This window comes from Brachyhypopomus gauderio, chromosome 10 (genome assembly GCF_052324685.1).
Source record: "Brachyhypopomus gauderio isolate BG-103 chromosome 10, BGAUD_0.2, whole genome shotgun sequence".
Classification (NCBI taxonomy): Eukaryota; Metazoa; Chordata; class Actinopteri; order Gymnotiformes; family Hypopomidae; genus Brachyhypopomus; species Brachyhypopomus gauderio.
The window spans coordinates 13,744,102-13,761,652 of NC_135220.1; the positions used below are offsets into that span (position 1 = coordinate 13,744,102).

General features: G+C 44.7%; 1 protein-coding gene across 2 annotated transcripts; it reads left to right on the forward strand.

Moving 5' to 3' along the window:
* Positions 1-213: 213 nt before the first annotated feature.
* Positions 214-17,077, forward strand: chd1 (chromodomain helicase DNA binding protein 1). Of its 2 annotated transcripts, none has more exons than XM_077019682.1 (37): positions 214-581; positions 2,308-2,460; positions 3,024-3,231; positions 3,585-3,698; positions 3,975-4,033; positions 4,132-4,287; positions 4,474-4,739; positions 4,928-5,153; positions 5,273-5,373; positions 5,491-5,669; positions 5,816-5,940; positions 6,258-6,474; positions 6,726-6,815; positions 7,084-7,274; positions 7,420-7,608; positions 7,852-8,014; positions 8,178-8,330; positions 8,427-8,498; positions 8,583-8,732; positions 9,030-9,178; positions 9,310-9,409; positions 9,590-9,685; positions 9,778-9,954; positions 10,207-10,367; positions 10,521-10,562; positions 10,666-10,799; positions 10,947-11,085; positions 11,250-11,400; positions 11,526-11,648; positions 12,374-12,514; positions 13,312-13,599; positions 13,740-13,871; positions 14,166-14,344; positions 14,437-14,536; positions 14,703-14,754; positions 14,930-15,152; positions 15,371-17,077. In XM_077019682.1, exons 2-37 carry the CDS (start codon positions 2,408-2,410, stop codon positions 15,708-15,710), a joined length of 5,439 nt encoding a protein of 1,812 aa, XP_076875797.1. In that variant the 5' UTR covers positions 214-581; positions 2,308-2,407; the 3' UTR covers positions 15,711-17,077. The 2 variants fall into 2 exon arrangements, with proteins under 2 accessions (XP_076875797.1, XP_076875798.1); XM_077019683.1 differs by having other exon boundaries at positions 9,313-9,409.
* Positions 17,078-17,551: the final 474 nt, after the last annotated feature.

Here is a 17,551-nt window from a genome sequence, read left to right on the forward strand (position 1 = left end):
TTACAGTAGCTCCGATGGCATAGATCTGTGGTATAGTTGAGCGTTGTCTCTTTTACGTTTTGAACTAAGTGTTATGAAAATGTATTATGTATTATTGCAGGCCAGTCGCACTATGTTTTTTTTATAACTTTATTATTGCTAGCGTAACGTTTAACGTTTGTTGTATTTTAGTGTTTAACTTCGGGACGCCGGCGCTCCAGCACCGTTACGTCACTGCCCGGGGTTTCCATCCACCCTCCACATCGCTGCGAGTGTGTGAGCTCGACCACGGCGTCATGGCGGAGGCCGGCTGTTGTAAGACCCACGGCTAGAAATGCCTGCTGTCTTTTCCGTGTTTTCCCTTTGCGAAATACAAAGAAGTGATTTACGTTTCCGAGGACGACATTTCTGAGCTGTGGAAAGGAGCCTAAAAAAACCCCCAAAACAAAACTTGGCTCGGCGTAAAGTTGGAGTGTTTTGGGGCTGCTCTCGCTGGGAGCTAGCTGGCTATCGTTAGCTGCTAACGCTAGCTAGCATCCGAAAACAAGAAAGAGGACGTCGGGCTACGACGGGGGAGCTGACGGGCAGCCCGCCGGAGCCAGGTAACACAAAGCGAAAACAACGCTCAACCTTGAACGATTTTTTTTAACGTAGTGAGTAGTTGAGTCGTTCGTCTGTGAGGCCGGCGGTCTCGGGTTGGTCGGTAAAGGCGGTACAGTGCGTGGTGTGCGTTCTGCTGCGCGTATTTTGGGAAGTAACGACTGATGAAAACAACTATTGGCGGCTGTTAGCGGCGCGGGTAGCGCACGAGCCCGGGTAGCGCTCGAGCCCGGAATGATGCAGTGCGGGAATCATTTAAACGCGATCGGTTAAAAAAGAAAAAAACCGTCAAGTCGTCAAATCACGCAGAGTCACATTAAATCAGTTTAATAAACACAGCCTACCCAAAGCCGCTTGATTTAAACTTGTTTTTTAATTTTGTTTTAATTCTATTTATTTAATTATTTTTTGGTTAAGACACATTCACACGGGCTAACGTCAGAAAACACAGCTATCGGAGCTAGCTATCAAGCTCTGAATGTTTGCTTGGCCAGTTAGCCTAGCATACTAACTAGGGCAGCTAGCAGGCTAACCACACGGCTGAATAAAGATATAACACTGTATCTCCCGCGTACAAATGCCAACATGTACGTAAAACCAGTACGTGTGTTCACGTTAGTTAGTTAGTTATATTCAATGTCTGCATTCCGTCCAGTATTTTGTGTAAATCTGGCAAAACACTGCGTTAGCCAAACAGCTAACACGCTTCTCTTATTGCCAAAGGGTAGCATGTCGTGCTAGCTAGCTAGCGTGCTACACGACAACTTTCCTGATCGGGAAAAGCTGTGGAGTGTTTACCTAGCGGGCTAGCCAGCGCTAGCTCACAGGCTAGGCTGCGCTTCACTACTTAAATTTGAAATGTACCGCGAATCGCGGTTTCGCTTTGAGGAAAGTCCATCGCTTCGCGAAACCAACGTCCGGGCGACGATATCCGATTGTTTTAATTTAGTTTTAAAGTTTCCTGTTTAAACCCCGTACACAATGAGCCTCTTTGTCCGCATGGTCAGACCGAGCATCCCCAGAGCCTGTGCGGTGCGGACACTGGCGAGGGCTTCCTGACTGGGGGCACATTGTCCAGGAGAGTCCGCCTGAGTCCCGGTCTCACGCTGCGTAGGCCCAGCACTAGGCCTATGCGGTATCAAAATAATACCTGCTACTTGTCAGTTTCGGCAATGTAATCAACGTGTTTGTTATTTTTGTTATATTCAAGATATGCTAAGTAAAGCAAACTGGGTTTTTTTGTCTTAATACGCCCGGGCAAAATATAATCAGCTGTACGGTTGGTGTGTTCTGTACGAGTTCATTCATTTAGAAAAGCCAATTTGCCATGAAAAAGCGATTCTGTTTGTGCTAATGTGCTGGACCCAGAAACGGTGAGCAACACCGGTCGGTGAAGAATATGGACAGAACAAGAACGCGTGTTTTGTGTCTTCGTACACACGATGCTTTTACTTAATCGGGGTTGTTTTGTTTTTTGCTCTATCATTTGAAGGCAGGTATGCTTTGACTGTTATGGTTAAGAGTTTGAGTGCAAACTTTGAAATCATTTGAAGCAATATTTAGGTCTAACGATTGTCATTTTAGGATTTTGCATGTTTTATTAAGCTAATCCTTTTACTCAGACACAGATTTCTAGTTCAAAAGTCTAGTTACATTGAAATTGTAAAAATCCATTTTGCAAGCCTATCTAGATCCAAATGTACTAACCACACTATTTTGTAACTTTAGGTGAACTTCACTGCATAGGGTTGGAGGTTTATAACATCAGAGGACATAATTACATACAGCAACAAACATTGGTTCTTTTGGACACCCATATTCTTCAGACATGGACGCCCGAAGTGAAGATGAAAGTGTGAACAACAGCAGTGGAGAATCCAAGTAATAAAGTCAAACTTTACTTTTATTTGGAAACCTGAAATGATTTGCTCACTATTACAAAGATTATTATGGTTAATTAATGTGCAGTTCTGCTTAAGCAAAGTAGTGCTGTTATTTTGCTTATTTGGATAGTGTGGTGTTCATACTGTTGAATTTTGAGGTCTTGTCCAGTCAGTACTGAGGGTTTAACCGACAAAAATATTGCATAATAGTACAGGACTGTGTGGCCTTTAAAGAAACTTGAATTTTCTGCAATGTGTCTGGCCAGTCGGAAACATCATATATTCATAACCAGTTGGCATGGAGTTAAATAGTTCATCCTTAAATCTAACATTGTACACTGAGTTGCTTTTGTTGGACATGCTAATTTATACATTTTTGTTAGTAATCTGTAGCATTGTGTTTGTAGATTTCTTGTTCTTTTGCACTTTCTGATATCTCTGAAGTTTGTAATGTTTGAGCAACAGAGACCGTCCGTGGCATTGAGTAGCTGAAGTGAAGAATAGAATGGAAAAAAAACTTTTCCTTTTCATAACCAACAAATGTGTGCTTGTGTGTTTCAGTAACTCTGATGATGAATCTGGATCGGGCTCTGGGTCGGGCTCTGGATCTGGTTCTAGCTCCAGCAGTAGTAGCTCCAGTAGCAGCCAGTCAGGGAGCAGCGACTCAGGAAGTGGTTCGGACTCGGACAGTGGTTCTGGCTCTGATTCTGGAAAGTCCAAGGAGAAAAATAATCAGGACAACAATCCTGCCAAGATTGACGCTTCAGAAGTAAGGCCTTACATCTCAGACTTGTATGAAGGATTTATATTTGATTCAAAATTAATTAACTACTTTGAAAAAGTTCAAAGAAATGTAATTTCGATGTTGATCTTGTTAGCAATATATGTGAATTCCCCCTCATTAGCATTATATGGATGATTTCATGCTGATCATAGGCTTTGGTCTTGCTAGCATTTAAGTTTAGTACATAGTACTTTGGTACTTTATTCCTTTAAGTTTAGTACTAGGTCACCAGATTTTCACCAAAGTAGGCCTACCAAGGGTTTGGTGAATATTGGGAACAATTCTCTCTTGCTAAACTGTGTCCATGTATTTAAAACATTTTGTTACCTTTGTCCAAGTTTTGGAAGTCTAATCCCAGTATCCTGGCGGTGCAGAAGTCGGCCATGCTCAGGAAACAGCAGCTACAGCAGCTCCAACAGCAGCAGAGCTCCTCGAACAGTGACTCCGACGAGGTAGTGCCTTGTTCAGGCATTTTAAACACTTTTACTACACTGATCTCAGATCTGCTGTTTTTGTTTCTTGTAACGCAGCAACAGGTCTGTACTGCAGTAACGTTTCTCGCATTACATGATGACACTTTTCTGCACGAAAGAATATTATTGACTCGGTACAAAGATAGCTACAATAGTTTGAAATAATAATGGCATGTCGGATGTGATTTGTGTGCCCGCTTGACATTCTTTTAACAACTTGATGTGGGTTTCACTCACAATGGTTTTTCCCCGAAGGACTCCTCTAGCAGCGATGACTCAGATGATGACTCGTCAAAGAAGAGAAAGAGTAAAGGGTGAGTCTTGTCATTCGTCATCAAGACAGGTTCTAAATTCCAGGGTGTTTATTGCTCACTGGTACTCATTTTGGTTTCTTTACATGTGTACGAGACAGGTCTGATTCAACTTCTGACTCGGGATCTGGCTCTGGATCCGGTTCAGGGAGTGACTCTTCCGATTCTTCTGCCGAGGAAGAGGAAGAGAACAGCGAAGAGTCTGTTTCAGACTACGAGCCCAGCCATAAAGTCAAAAGCCGGAAGCCTCCTAACAAGTGAGCCCATGTCTGCTCTTCTGAACCACATGTTTTGCTGGTTTCCCAGTCGTCACCTCTAGAGGGCAATTTGTTTTGATTTTCAAAATAACTCAAAACTTGTTTGAGTACATTGTTTATGTTCTTGGTGTTAATGTTGTTCTGTGAAAAATCCCACAGTTTTCATTTGCTTGTATTGTCAATTAGGACCAATGCTAGAAACGGGAAAAAAAGCAAGGTTTCCAAAAAGAAGCCCTCAGGCTCTTCGTCAGATGAAGAGGATGATTATAAGAAGGCTCTGGCAGGTCCCCGTCGACAAGCCACTGTCAATGTAAGCTACAAAGAGGACGAAGAGCTGAAAACGGACTCTGATGATCTGGTGGAGGTGTGTGGTGAGGATGTGCCCCCACCTGAGGAAGACGAGTTTGAGACTCTGGAGAGAGTGATGGCCATGCGGATAGGACGAAAAGGAGGTGAGATGTTTTGGAGAACTATACCAAATTTGTTGGACTCAAGACCTTGGGATTTAGTCTAGACTTGTGTCATTACTGATCTCTACATGTTCAGTGGGTTTGCTGTATTTCCCATGAAATGCAGTATGCTAATTGTGCACTACTTGTTTGTACATATCGTCGTAACACTTTCCGTTTGTCACGTTTAGCCACCGGAGCTCACACCACCGTCTACGCCGTCGAGGCTGACGGAGACCCCAACACCAACTTCAACCCTAACAAGCAGTCGGGAGACGTGCAGTACCTGATCAAATGGAAGGGCTGGTCACACATCCACAACACCTGGGAGACCGAGGAGACGCTGAAGCTGCAGAACGTCAAGGGCATGAAGAAACTGGACAACTTCAAAAAGAAGGAGCAGGAGAAGAAAAAGTGGTAAGATCTCCAGCATGGCTGTAGTCTGGTGGAGTGCGTGTCCTCCTGAACTTGAGGCTTGGAGGAGCGACTCCACTATGGGGCCTGATTTTCGGTTTTTTGCATTCCATACACAACAGGCTCAAAGCTGCTTCTCCCGAGGACGTGGAGTACTTCAACTGTCAGCAGGAGCTCATGGATGATCTCCATTCACAGTATCAACTAGTGGAGAGAATTATTGGTAAATGGACACACGCAACCTCAACGTGGCTTTTTCTTCTTCTTCCAAATATTCCTTTGTCACTTGATTCCAGCCTTAAAAGTGCATTTGCATATGCATTGCTTTCAATATCTCCAGGTCATTCGAATCAGAAGTCGGCGGCAGGCTACCCAGACTACTTGTGCAAATGGCAAGGACTTCCTTACTCTGAATGCAGCTGGGAAGACGGAGCGCTTATTGCCAGAAAGTTCCAGAAATGCATAGATGACTACATGAGCCGGAATCAGTCCAAAACTATCCCCTTCAGAGACTGCAAGGTAATGGGCCAGAAGCCAATGCATGCGATGCATTGATAAATACAGATACAGATAATGCAGGCCAAATTAAACTTTAATAAATCCGTGTGGACTGTGGGTCTCCTTTAATGGCTACGTGCAGTGAAGGGACGTGTGCTTTTGTTCAGGTTTTAAAACAGAGGCCACGGTTCGTGCCCATGAAGAAGCAGCCTCATTATATCGGTGAAGATGGACTCGAGTTACGGGACTACCAGCTGGATGGATTAAACTGGATGGCACATTCTTGGTGCAAGTATGTTGGGCTGAAATTACTTGATCGATCTGTACCATGAAAGGGTCTCCTGGGGGGGGTTGTTTGTCTTTTTGGATTGAATGTTTTGGTATACTGGATTAACTGGATGTATATAAAACATGAGATGTATATAAATGTATGTAAAACGTCGCGATCATGTACAGTTCATTGCTTTAATGTAGCGGGTTTTGATTGGTTGAATGTGTTATTCATATCAATCAAAAACAACCAATTGAATCAGTCTTTAATCCTGATTATTTCACTTAAAGAGGATCCTGTCGTTTATTGTGCTGTTAACAGTCCCTTCCTTCCTTCAGGGGGAACAGTTGTATTCTAGCAGATGAGATGGGCCTGGGAAAAACCATTCAGACCATCTCATTTTTGAACTACATGTTCAACGAGCACCAGCTGTATGGACCCTTCCTGCTGGTTGTTCCCTTGTCTACCCTCACATCCTGGCAGAGAGAGATTAATCTTTGGGCCCCACAGATGAACGTAGTGGTCTATCTGGGGGACATTAACAGCAGGACCATGGTATGAAACTATTCTTAATTCAGACTTTTTCCATTTAGAAATCAGGCACAGCTGCTGTTTGTGCTTTTCAAAAGATTAATGCGTTGTTTATTCTGGCCTGACAGAATTTTATTTAAAATTTTTTCCATTTTTACTTTTGGACATGTACAGCAGTCTTGCTGCCAGTGTCCTATCTGTCCTTGTGAAAGTTTGTCTTATTTCTTTATACAGTATGAAACTTAAATAGTATTTATTGTACCATGTATATTTAGATCAGAACACACGAGTGGATGCATGTTCAGAGCAAGAGGTTAAAGTTCAACATCCTCCTCACTACTTATGAGATTCTTCTGAAAGATAAGGTACGCTTCTACAAATCCTGCTTCAGCTCCCTTTATCTCATTCACTCCTGTTTGTTGTATTTATGACTTCCAATTATAAAGGTTCAAATTTTCAGGTTCAATGAAATGAAAACTGAACTGACTTCCACTTCTCACTTACCAGTTCCAGAATTTTTCCAGAGTTGCGCTGCCACTTTTGTCACACGTCTGTAGTATAATTGGTAGTTAAATAATGTTATTTGTAAAATAAATAAAGTATTAAGTGAGTACCATGTTTCTTTCTCATCAGTCGTTTCTAGGAAACGTCAGCTGGGCTTTCATTGGCGTGGACGAGGCCCACAGGCTGAAGAATGACGATTCTCTTCTGTATAAGACCATGATCGACTTCCGCTCCAACCACAGGCTTCTCATCACAGGGACACCTCTGCAGAACTCCCTCAAAGAGCTGTGGTCTCTCCTTCACTTCATTATGCCAGAGAAGTATGGCTCCCTTACACTGCTCCCACTCTGTTAGGCACAGCAGGCCTTATATAACAAGTTTTGCAAATGTATAATAAAAGTATAATTGTGGTATTTATAGTTTTCTGTCCAGTTAACGGAACTGGTTTTTTTGTGGTGGCTGCAGGTTCCACTCGTGGGAGATGTTTGAGGAGGAGCATGGTAAAGGCAGGGACTCGGGCTACACCAGCCTGCACAAGGAGCTGGAGCCCTTCCTGCTGCGTCGAGTCAAGAAGGACGTGGAGAAGTCTCTGCCTGCCAAGGTGGAGCAGATCCTCAGGGTGGAGATGAGTGCCATACAGAAACAGTACTACAAGTAAGGAAACTGTCATCTCTGCATTGTGGACATCAATCCTGCAAAAATCTGAGGGGGGGGGTGTGACTGCCTTAATTGTGTTTTTAACTGAGTCAACTCATCAAGCAGTTTTAAGTTGATTTAAGCTGAGTTGATCGTTTAAGTGCATCTAGTGGATTTTCAAAAAGGTGTCCATAATAACTGATCTCATGACTCTTGATTGGTCGTTAGCTTTTTACACCCAGCACTGATCTGCTCTGATAGGTGGATCCTGACGAGAAACTACAAGGCCCTGAGTAAAGGCACTAAAGGGAGCACGTCGGGCTTCCTCAACATCATGATGGAGCTGAAGAAGTGCTGTAACCACTGCTACCTCATCAAACCGCCGGAGGACAACGAGTTCTACAACAGGGCGGAGGCTCTGCAGGTACGAGACGGGGACGAAGGGAAACCAGACAGCAGAACTCTCCCTTCCCTTCACTACTTGAATCGCTGGTTAAACTGCTTAATTTTTTTTGTGAATACGACCAAGTGTGTTCTGTGGGGAGGTATGTGTAGATGCCTGCTGACTCCGTCTGCTCCACCCACAGCACTTGATCCGCAGCAGCGGGAAGTTGGTCCTCCTGGACAAGCTGCTGGTGCGGCTGAAGGAGCGCGGCCACCGTGTGCTCATCTTCTCGCAGATGGTTCGGATGCTGGACATCCTGGCCGAGTACCTGAAGAGTCGCCAGTTCCTCTTCCAGGTGAGCGGAGAACTTCTGCTCCAAATGGTGCTTTCAGTGCTCAGGAACATCAGGGTTATATTTGTGGATGATCTTTTATTCTCTCTCTCTCTGCAGCGATTGGACGGTTCCATCAAAGGCGAGATGAGGAAGCAGGCCTTGGATCATTTCAATGCAGAAGGATCCGAGGTACGAGCGGAAACTGCCTCTGCATGTGCGTTACGTTGGCGGACACGTTTGGGAACACTTTGTCATGAACGTTTGACTTTGCAGGATTTCTGCTTCCTCCTGTCCACGCGAGCGGGGGGGCTGGGCATTAACCTGGCCTCTGCAGACACCGTGGTCATCTTCGACTCTGACTGGAACCCCCAGAATGATCTGCAGGCCCAGGCCAGAGCTCACAGGATTGGACAGAAGCGACAGGTAAACTACACGCTGCTTCCCAAAAGGATACTTGTACATGATGATGATGATGATGATAAATGTCATGAAGAGTGGTGTGAGACTGCTAAATGGTTTGTATTAATTTATTATTGTATTAATAAATTTAAAATCTGTCATTAATTAGTTCCTGTTTTTCTTGTAGTGATCGTTTGCACCTTTGGGTGAAATGTTCGCTTTTTTTAAACCGCTCCCTTAAAATAAGTTTCATGAGCACGTTGGCTGATGTGTTTTGCAGCCCTCTGCTAATGGCCGTCCGTGTGCTTTCATTTCCCTCAGGTGAATATCTACCGTCTGGTTACTAAGGGATCTGTGGAGGAGGACATCATTGAACGAGCCAAGAAGAAGATGGTGCTGGACCACCTCGTGATTCAGAGGATGGACACCACGGGGAAAACGGTCCTCCATACTGGTGCTGCCCCCTCCAGGTGACTTTGCAGTACTGCACGCCCCTTCTCATTAGGTTTCACTTCTTTCAAAGTGAAACTGTATCTTGCAGCCTTGTTTTCTACATTTCTTCACTTTATTCTCACTCCTTTCTTGTTGTGGCGTTTGTAAGCAGCTCCACGCCTTTTAACAAAGAGGAGCTGTCGGCCATTTTGAAGTTTGGTGCTGAAGAACTCTTCAAAGAGCCAGAAGGGGAGGAGCAGGAGCCCCAGGTATGTTGATACAGTTGCTGTGTTGGCTTGTGCATTTATCAGTGACCACTTGTTTTGTCTACGTACAGTGTTGTTTAGACTAGAATGTGTGAATGCAGCTACAGTAGTTTCTGCTCAGAAATGCCGTTCTGGTACTCTGGGTGAGCTGATGATGATGATTGGTTTGCTTTGCTCTTGCAGGAGATGGACATTGATGAAATTCTGAAGCGGGCCGAGACGAGGGAGAACGACCCAGGTCCCTCTACAGTAGGAGAAGAGCTTCTATCCCAGTTCAAGGTATTTTAGGTTTATCTTTGTGTTTAGCACCTGTGTATATATACACATTTGTTGAGCGCCTTCCACCGACCACTTCCTGTTCTCTCCTCTAGGTGGCGAACTTCTCTATGATGGAGGAGGAGGAGATCGACATGGACACGGACAGCAATCAGAAGCACTGGGACGACATCATCCCAGAAGAGCAGCGGCGAAGGCTGGAGGAAGAGGAGCGTCAGAAAGAGCTGGCTGAGATCTACATGCTGCCACGCATGAGGAAATGTGCCAAGCAGGTCAGAGGTCACATCCACAAACTGAACACACCGTGAACACGGCCCAGCTGTGGCGTGTTTGATATCGTTTCCATGATGGCGAATGTTCAGGAAGGGGAGTTAATGCCCAAGGCTGGTTCAGCATTCAGTGTTGGCCTCAGCCTTTGCTCATTCTGAAGAGATTTCTGAATATCTCATGACTGGTCTCACATTTAAGTAGGCTGATGTATTTATTTCTCTGAAGATCTTACGAATGTATTATTATTTATTTAGATAAGCTTCAATGGTAACGATGGGCGTCGCAGTCGGAACAGAAGATACTCTGGCTCGGACAGCGACTCCGCCTCCGACCGAAAGCGGCCCAAGAAGAGAGGCAGGCCACGAACCATTCCACGAGAGAACATCAAAGGGTTCAGCGACGCTGAGATACGGAGGTAATTACCACTCGCATGCTGATGACAAAACGTAAATCACAACCACTATGGTCTGTAATGTTAAAAACAGGCTGTCAGGAAAGTATTTTTAACAAGTAAAATATTGCTGTAACGCACACCCATACATTTCACTGCATCTTTTTTCCTGAATAGATTTATCAAGAGCTACAAGAAATTTGGTGGCCCTTTGGAAAGGTAAGTGTGATGGTGCAAACTTGTTTTTGTTATTGAAACAATTGCTTTAACAGTTCTGTCACATTTGGCCATATCCCTTGACGTATCTGCCCGTGTGTAACAGGTTGGACGCTATTGCCCGGGATGCCGAGCTGGTGGATAAATCGGAGCACGACCTGAGGCGGCTGGCGGAGACTGTTCACAACGGCTGTCTGAAAACCCTGAGGGAAAACCCCTGTGGACCAGAGAAGACCTCAGGCAAGCGGCCCAACACCCAATCAATATATTTTGTGTTCACATTTCCCCATTTGTGAGCTCTTTATAAGGCCTGTTCTTGTGAGCGGTTCAGCACTGCTGCCCATGCTTGTGTTCTGTAACCCATGTTTCTCTGCCCTGTGTGTTTAGGAGGCAGGAGAGGGAAGGTGAAGGGACCCACCTTCAGGATATCGGGCGTCCAGGTGAATGCTAAGCTGGTGATCTCGCACGAGGAGGAACTGGCACCACTGCACAAGGCCATTCCTGCAGACCCGGAAGAGAGGAAGAGGTACCTGGCTCACATGCCCCAAATGTTTGTTTTTCTATTCTCAATGCCTTACAGAATTGTCGTCTTTTCGCTTGGAGTGCTTAAAGATGCTCTTTTGAAAGGTACGAACTATGACCTAAAGAATTGTTGTTCTTTTGAGATTAAAATGGACTCCATTTGCTCAGGTATATGCTTCCTTGCCATGCAAAGGCAGCTCATTTTGACATCGATTGGGGCAAAGAGGACGACTCCAGTCTGCTAATTGGGATCTACGAGTATGGCTATGGGAGCTGGGAAATGATCAAGATGGATCCAGACCTCAACCTCACCCACAAGGTGCAGTAGACACAACTGTACAACAAAGTAGTCAGTCAGCTTCTCCAAACACCCTATCGTGCGCAATCAATGGGCCTCTGTTACCCCGATCACAAACCTTTTTGTTTTGTTCCTTGTCTAACCAGCTTTTACCAGATGACCCTGATAAAAAGCCACAGGCTAAACAGCTTCAGACACGAGCTGACTACCTCATCAAATTACTAAGCAAGGACCTTGCCAAGAAAGAGGCCCAGAGGCAAACTGGCATGGTGAGAAGGCCTTTAACATCTCCACCGATTGTAGGCTATGTGGACACGTATGTCTCGTTCCTTTATTGACTGCTATGTTTAGCTCTACCTCCAGAGGGTTGATGCATGCCCCTGTGTCTGTGTAAGATCTACGCATACTAACCATGATTTTTATTTGTCTATATAAACATCAAGCAAGTAGGAGGTTTTCTTTATTCTTAAATGTTTTCAGTGACACAGCCATACACTTTGGAGTTACTCAATCACATTTGCAGATTTTTGGTTAGAATACATCTTCCAAAGCACATGCTCTAGGAACTCAAGTATATCTTTATTCTAGATACAGATATATGCCTTAGACATTTATATAGTCTGTAAAATTATATATTTTGTAAATGATGACATGGCCTTCTGATGAGCTGATTACGGGCGCCATTACGGTTTGTAAAGTGAGAATGGCCCTGCCCTGGTGTTCTCCATTCAGCACACAGGAAATCACGTTCCTCACTAACTGGCTTTCCATCCTCTCCACGTCCCAGAGACGACTCTCGCTTAAACTTTAAATAAGCCATTTAGAAGACTCGAAGGGAAAATACTTTGATATAAACTTGTTGATTATTGAGCATTTATTAAGCAGTGTGAGATTTTTTTTTTCCCTTTGTACTACAAGCATTCCACTCTCTGCAACGTGCCCTTGGCCAGTGATTACTTTGTTTGCTGATCGAACTGTTTGGTCTGCGCCTCAGGCAAATTCTCGAAAGAGGAAACCTCGGGGGAAGAAGAACAAAGCTGTGAAACCGAAGGTGGACGAGGTGGCCAACAGCCTGTCGTCTGTTCCACCCTCGGAGAAGAGCTCTGAGGACGAGGATGACAAGGAGGAGGCAAAGGTCCGTCCTCCTGCCGTGGACCTCGGCAGCCATGTTGTCTAGTCACTAGAGGCAGGGTTGAGGTCTTATGTAGCCTAGAATCATGTGTGTTCAAATCCTCCCCCTCATAGCGCTCTTCTAGGTTATGATTGCTAGTTTGGCTTAACTGGGCAATTTCCCTTGGCTAATTATAGAAAACCTTCTATACAAGTGCCTTATAAGGGATTATTTAGGCATATATGAAGATTCAACCACAGAATCCTGGCATTTCTTACACTTGCAACCTGTAAGAAAATTGAGCGTTGCTCCTGTGCTAGTGAGTTACCAGCAAAAGAAAACTACTGCAGGACTGTCATTACACCAGCAGTCACTGCTAACTTGGGACTTTATCTGGTTGGCTACATTTGTCATGTAGTGTTTTTTCTTGCTCACAGCCAGTGGAAAATGGTTGCAAGCAGAAAAGCTCAAAGGTCTACATCAGGTATCACCAAATGGCGGACCGCGGTCCGGATCCGGACCCGGACGCCGTCCTGTCCGGACCCAATCACATTCCTGATTAACTGGATACGGACCCAAATGCCAAAAAAAATTTAACGGGAGACTATATTTTAAACCGGAGAATTTATTTTCAGACGAGTGTTACGTTCACCACCCATTTTAGTGTTACGTTCGCCACCCCATTAGTACATATATAAAATGTACTAATATACTATATATGTGTATTAGTCGATGTAAAGGTGCCAGTTAAACATTGTTTGAAGGCCAAAAGTATAAAGGCTCCTCTATTTCATGTGTACACTCTCCACTCTCCTGTACAGGAAGCACCTCCTGTTAAGCCACTGCCCACGAGAAGGGGGCGCGCCGCCGATCGAGTGATGAAGGAGGAGGAAGAAGAGGATGAGGAGGAGGAGGAGGAGCCAGAGGCAGAGCCCCACGTCAAAGAGCCGGAGGAGAAGGAGACAAAAGAGAGGGAGTTGAAGAAGGAGGTGAAGAAGGAGAAAAAGGAGGAAGGCCGTGACAGCAAAGAAAAGAAGGTGGAGCCGAAGGAGAAGAAGGAGAGCAAACCGGTGGAGCCTGTGCAACGGGTGGAGGAGCCTTCAGAAAAGGTGGAGAACCTTGGGAAGAACCAGGACTGGCTTCAGCTCTGACTGACATCCAAACATCTCTCAGCACAGTAGCAGGACGCTTTTGGGTGTTATGGTTGTCAGTTAAGCCAAGTGCTAGAATGTTCCTCTTTGTCCTGCAGTCTCTGGAGATGAAGGCCGAATCACGGGAGAAGAGCAAGAAGGTCGACTTTCCTGTCCACATCACGGCAGGTGGGGAGAACGTTCCTGTCTTGGAGGAATCGGAGGAGCTTGACCAAAAGACCTTCAGCGTGGTGAGTCACGAATCAGACCTGTTCCAGTCCACTCTCTGGACCTCAAATGGTTTCTGTGGCTGCCTGAGCTTATTTGACACGTGTCACATCCAGCTTTTGTTTGCTACGCTAGAGACTTTTTTGAGGAGGTGCACACCTCTCGTTCTATTAAAAGAGGAAACGGGGAATAAAAGAGGAAGCAATTATTTGTTGTTTTATTATTTATCCTATTTAACTGAAATACTTTAGCCCAGAAGTCTTGCAACAACATGGTGAGTTGAGATCACCTGTAACGCGATGCCCCGTGTGTAACAGTGTAAGGAGCGCATGCGGCCGGTGAAGGCGGCCCTGAAGCAGCTGGATCGTCCTGAGAAGGGCCTGTCTGAGCGTGAGCAGCTGGAACACACCCGCCAGTGCCTGATCAAGATCGGAGACCACATCACGGACTGTCTGAAGGGCTACACCAACCCTGACCAGATCAAGCAGTGGAGGAAGTATGTGCCATTCGCTAACGTGCTCATTCTCATTTAGCCTGGGATTTGTAGTTTTTATCATATTTATTCACTTCTCCGCTCCCCCTCCCCAGAAATCTTTGGATATTTGTTTCCAAATTCACGGAATTTGATGCAAGAAAACTGCATAAACTGTATAAGCATGCAATCAAGAAAAGACAAGAAAACGCCCAGGTATGGAAACGTGCTTCACACAGTCTTCAGGTGTAACTAAAGCTAATGATTGCGCTGTCATTTAATTAAGCTTGTCTGTGCATGTAGTTGTACTGAAAAGGAAAACCGTAAATGTTCTCTACACAGTGCGTCATTGTTGTAATCATTCGTGATTGGTTTGTTTCAGACGGCGGACCAAAACACTAGCATTGTAAATACACAAGCCTTTAAAAACACAGGTATGTTTATTTCTTTTGCACTTCTCATGTACAGAGTACAGATATAGAGAAATGAAAGTCTTATAACGACCCAGGTCATCTGAGCACAACACAAGAATGAAGCTCTTTCTGGTCTAGGCTGAAACCCCTGATCCCCCTTTAAACCCGCACCGTCTTCCGTCCCCTGTGCCCTCAGACATTGAGAGGTTAAAGGAGTCCCAGCAGGACGAGAGCAGCAGGGACAGCTACAGCTCCGAGCGGCACCATCCTGCCCCGCGGAGCCACGAGCAGGTCAAAGAGCGTCACCCCAGCGACTCGTACAGGAAAGGCTCGGACAGCAGGAAGAGGCCGTACCCCTCCTTCAGCAACGGCAAGGACCACCGTGAGCGTGACCACTACAGGGATCGTCAGGACAGCAGGTGAGAAGCACACGCCAGCTACCAGCTCACGGCTTCCAGGAGAGGGCACCATTTTTAGTCTGGTAGTGCTGTTACAGAGAAGGGGTTTGACAAAAATGTTTGTTGTTTAAGTGTCTCGCCTTATGTTCAAATAAAAGGATTTTGGAATGTGAAACGTTTTGTCAAATTGCAGAAAATGTGTTGTTTCAGTTTCCCCACATGCTTGTGTGTCTCCATAGATACTACAGCGACAGCAAGCATAGGAAGCTGGATGACCATCGCTCCAGTCGAGACCACTGGTCCGACGGCAGCTCCAAGGACCGGCTGCACTCTGAGCACCGCTCCCACGGGGAACACCGATCCCATTCGGACCACCGTTCCAACTCCGACTACAGTCACCACAAACCCTCTCGGGACTACCGCTACCACTCGGACTGGCAGATGGAGCACCGGCCGTCGGGGAGCGGGCCGCGTTCCCCTCGAGACCAGCGCTCGCCCATGGGCCACCGCTCCCCCTTTGAGTACTCGTCTGACCACAAGAGCACGCCCGAGCAGGTCTGGGGTAGCCGCAAGACATAGCGTACCGGGTACCGGCTGACCCCCAATCAGCCATAGACACAACTCAAACGCAGGAAATGCCTTATGGGACTGTCAGCCGCTGTACTGCGCCTGGGGATTCTCTTGGGGCCACCACGTCGTCCTCTCCCTTCCTCTTTCTCCAGGCTGACTTTGACTCGCTGGAGGATGAACACAAATGGCATATTTTTGTATTTAAGACTCTTTTCTTGCACCATTTCATAGGTGCGACAGTGTAAGTTTTTTTTAATTATTTTTATAAATTGACTACTTTCACCCCTCCTCCCTTTTTTTTTCCCCCTTTTTCTTTATTTGGACACAAACGACACCATCATGCTCTCATGTTCTAGCGCCATGCAACACTGGATCCTGGCATTGACCTTACTACATCTGTAATGTACTGCAGCCCTTCACGTATTTAAGACACGAGTGAGCAGAGGAAAACGGCATCATGTATTGCCTTCACCGTGCTGAGTTTATCAAAGGGTCTCTCGACAGGTCTGAAGGACTGGCGTTCACCTTCCAAAGTACCTCGTTTACAACGTTCTTGTGACCACCCCGCCGCCTTTTTTCCTGTACGTTTGTTTATTTTTTCCATCGTGCTTGAATTATTTAATTATCTCAGCTGTAAAATAATCTGGATTGTTTTGTGAACATCTGATAATGTCCCTTTCACAAATTGTACTACTGTAAATTATTGTATAAAAGTAAATCAAATGGGCTTTCTCTTCTCAGGCTTTTATTTCTTCTTTGACCTAAATGTTCCTGTTTCCCTCTGCAACTCAGGCCTCATCGTCAGTTATGTTAAGTTTGGTTTCCACATGACCGTCTTGTCTAAGTGATGCTATTTGGAATGTAACGTGGGGAATGGGGAAGCTATTCCATGTGTGTGTTCCTGTCTAGGGACTTCTGTGGTCTCACTCCTTATTGGTTCGTTCAGTTTGTGTGTAAGTTTTAGCAGACAGCCTCACCTAATTAGCTACATCATGTCATAAAAGAACACAACACCGTGAGGGGTTGATTATAGCTAGAGGCACTTATGTGAATTAGGTTGGGGTTTTGTTTTTTTTTTTCTTTAGGAATTCCACCTTTTCTTACACACTATATATATACTATTATATATATATATATATATAGTGTATATGTATATATAATATGTAGGCAATAATGTAAAATCTTCTATGCAGCCCAAGTGTATTTCTGGTGAACGGCCTGATCAAGTCGAAATGCTGTTACAGTACACACTGTATATAGATCTCCTCTATATTTCAAATCAAATTTACACTGAAAATGCATGGATTTTTAAAAATAATTGTTTTATATAATTGTTTATAAAGTCATTAAACTCAAATCACTGTTTTCACCTGTAATCTGGCTTTTTTTGTTTGTTTTTGCCACCAATTATAAGCAAGGATGAAACAGTATCGGGTTTAACACTACTTAGCATTTTACAGTTTTGACACATTGCAGAATTCTTTGAGAGCAGCACAGAATTACCATTATAAGACCCATTACAATTATTTTAGTGTACATGTGTACCTTATATATGTATAGATAATATGGAGTCATATGTCTAGCCCATATTTGAACATTAGGTAAAGGAAAATGCATGCCTTAATACACAGTGGCCTAGAAAGTGTTAGTTTCTAGGCCCTTGTACATTAAGGAATTATTTCCATCCTTTTAATGCCATTTTATACAGACCCCCCCCCCATGTTATGTAGGACATCATTTTACACTGAAAACCTTGGGCATATTTAGATTAAAAGGCCTTAGACTTTTCTGTTTTTCAACAAAGCAATGGTCATAAATATGCATCTAAGGCAACAGCTGAGAAGTGGTAG

Excerpts from the sequence above, each read along its gene's own strand:
- chd1 (XM_077019682.1), top strand. The coding sequence starts at position 2,408 with ATGGACGCCCGAAGTGAAGATGAAAGTGTGAACAACAGCAGTGGAGAA. Across the intron at positions 4,740-4,927 it reads GCGGATAGGACGAAAAGGAG|CCACCGGAGCTCACACCACC; the intron begins GTGAGATGTTTT and ends TGTCACGTTTAG. Across the intron at positions 8,331-8,426 it reads GTCGCCAGTTCCTCTTCCAG|CGATTGGACGGTTCCATCAA; the intron begins GTGAGCGGAGAA and ends CTCTCTCTGCAG.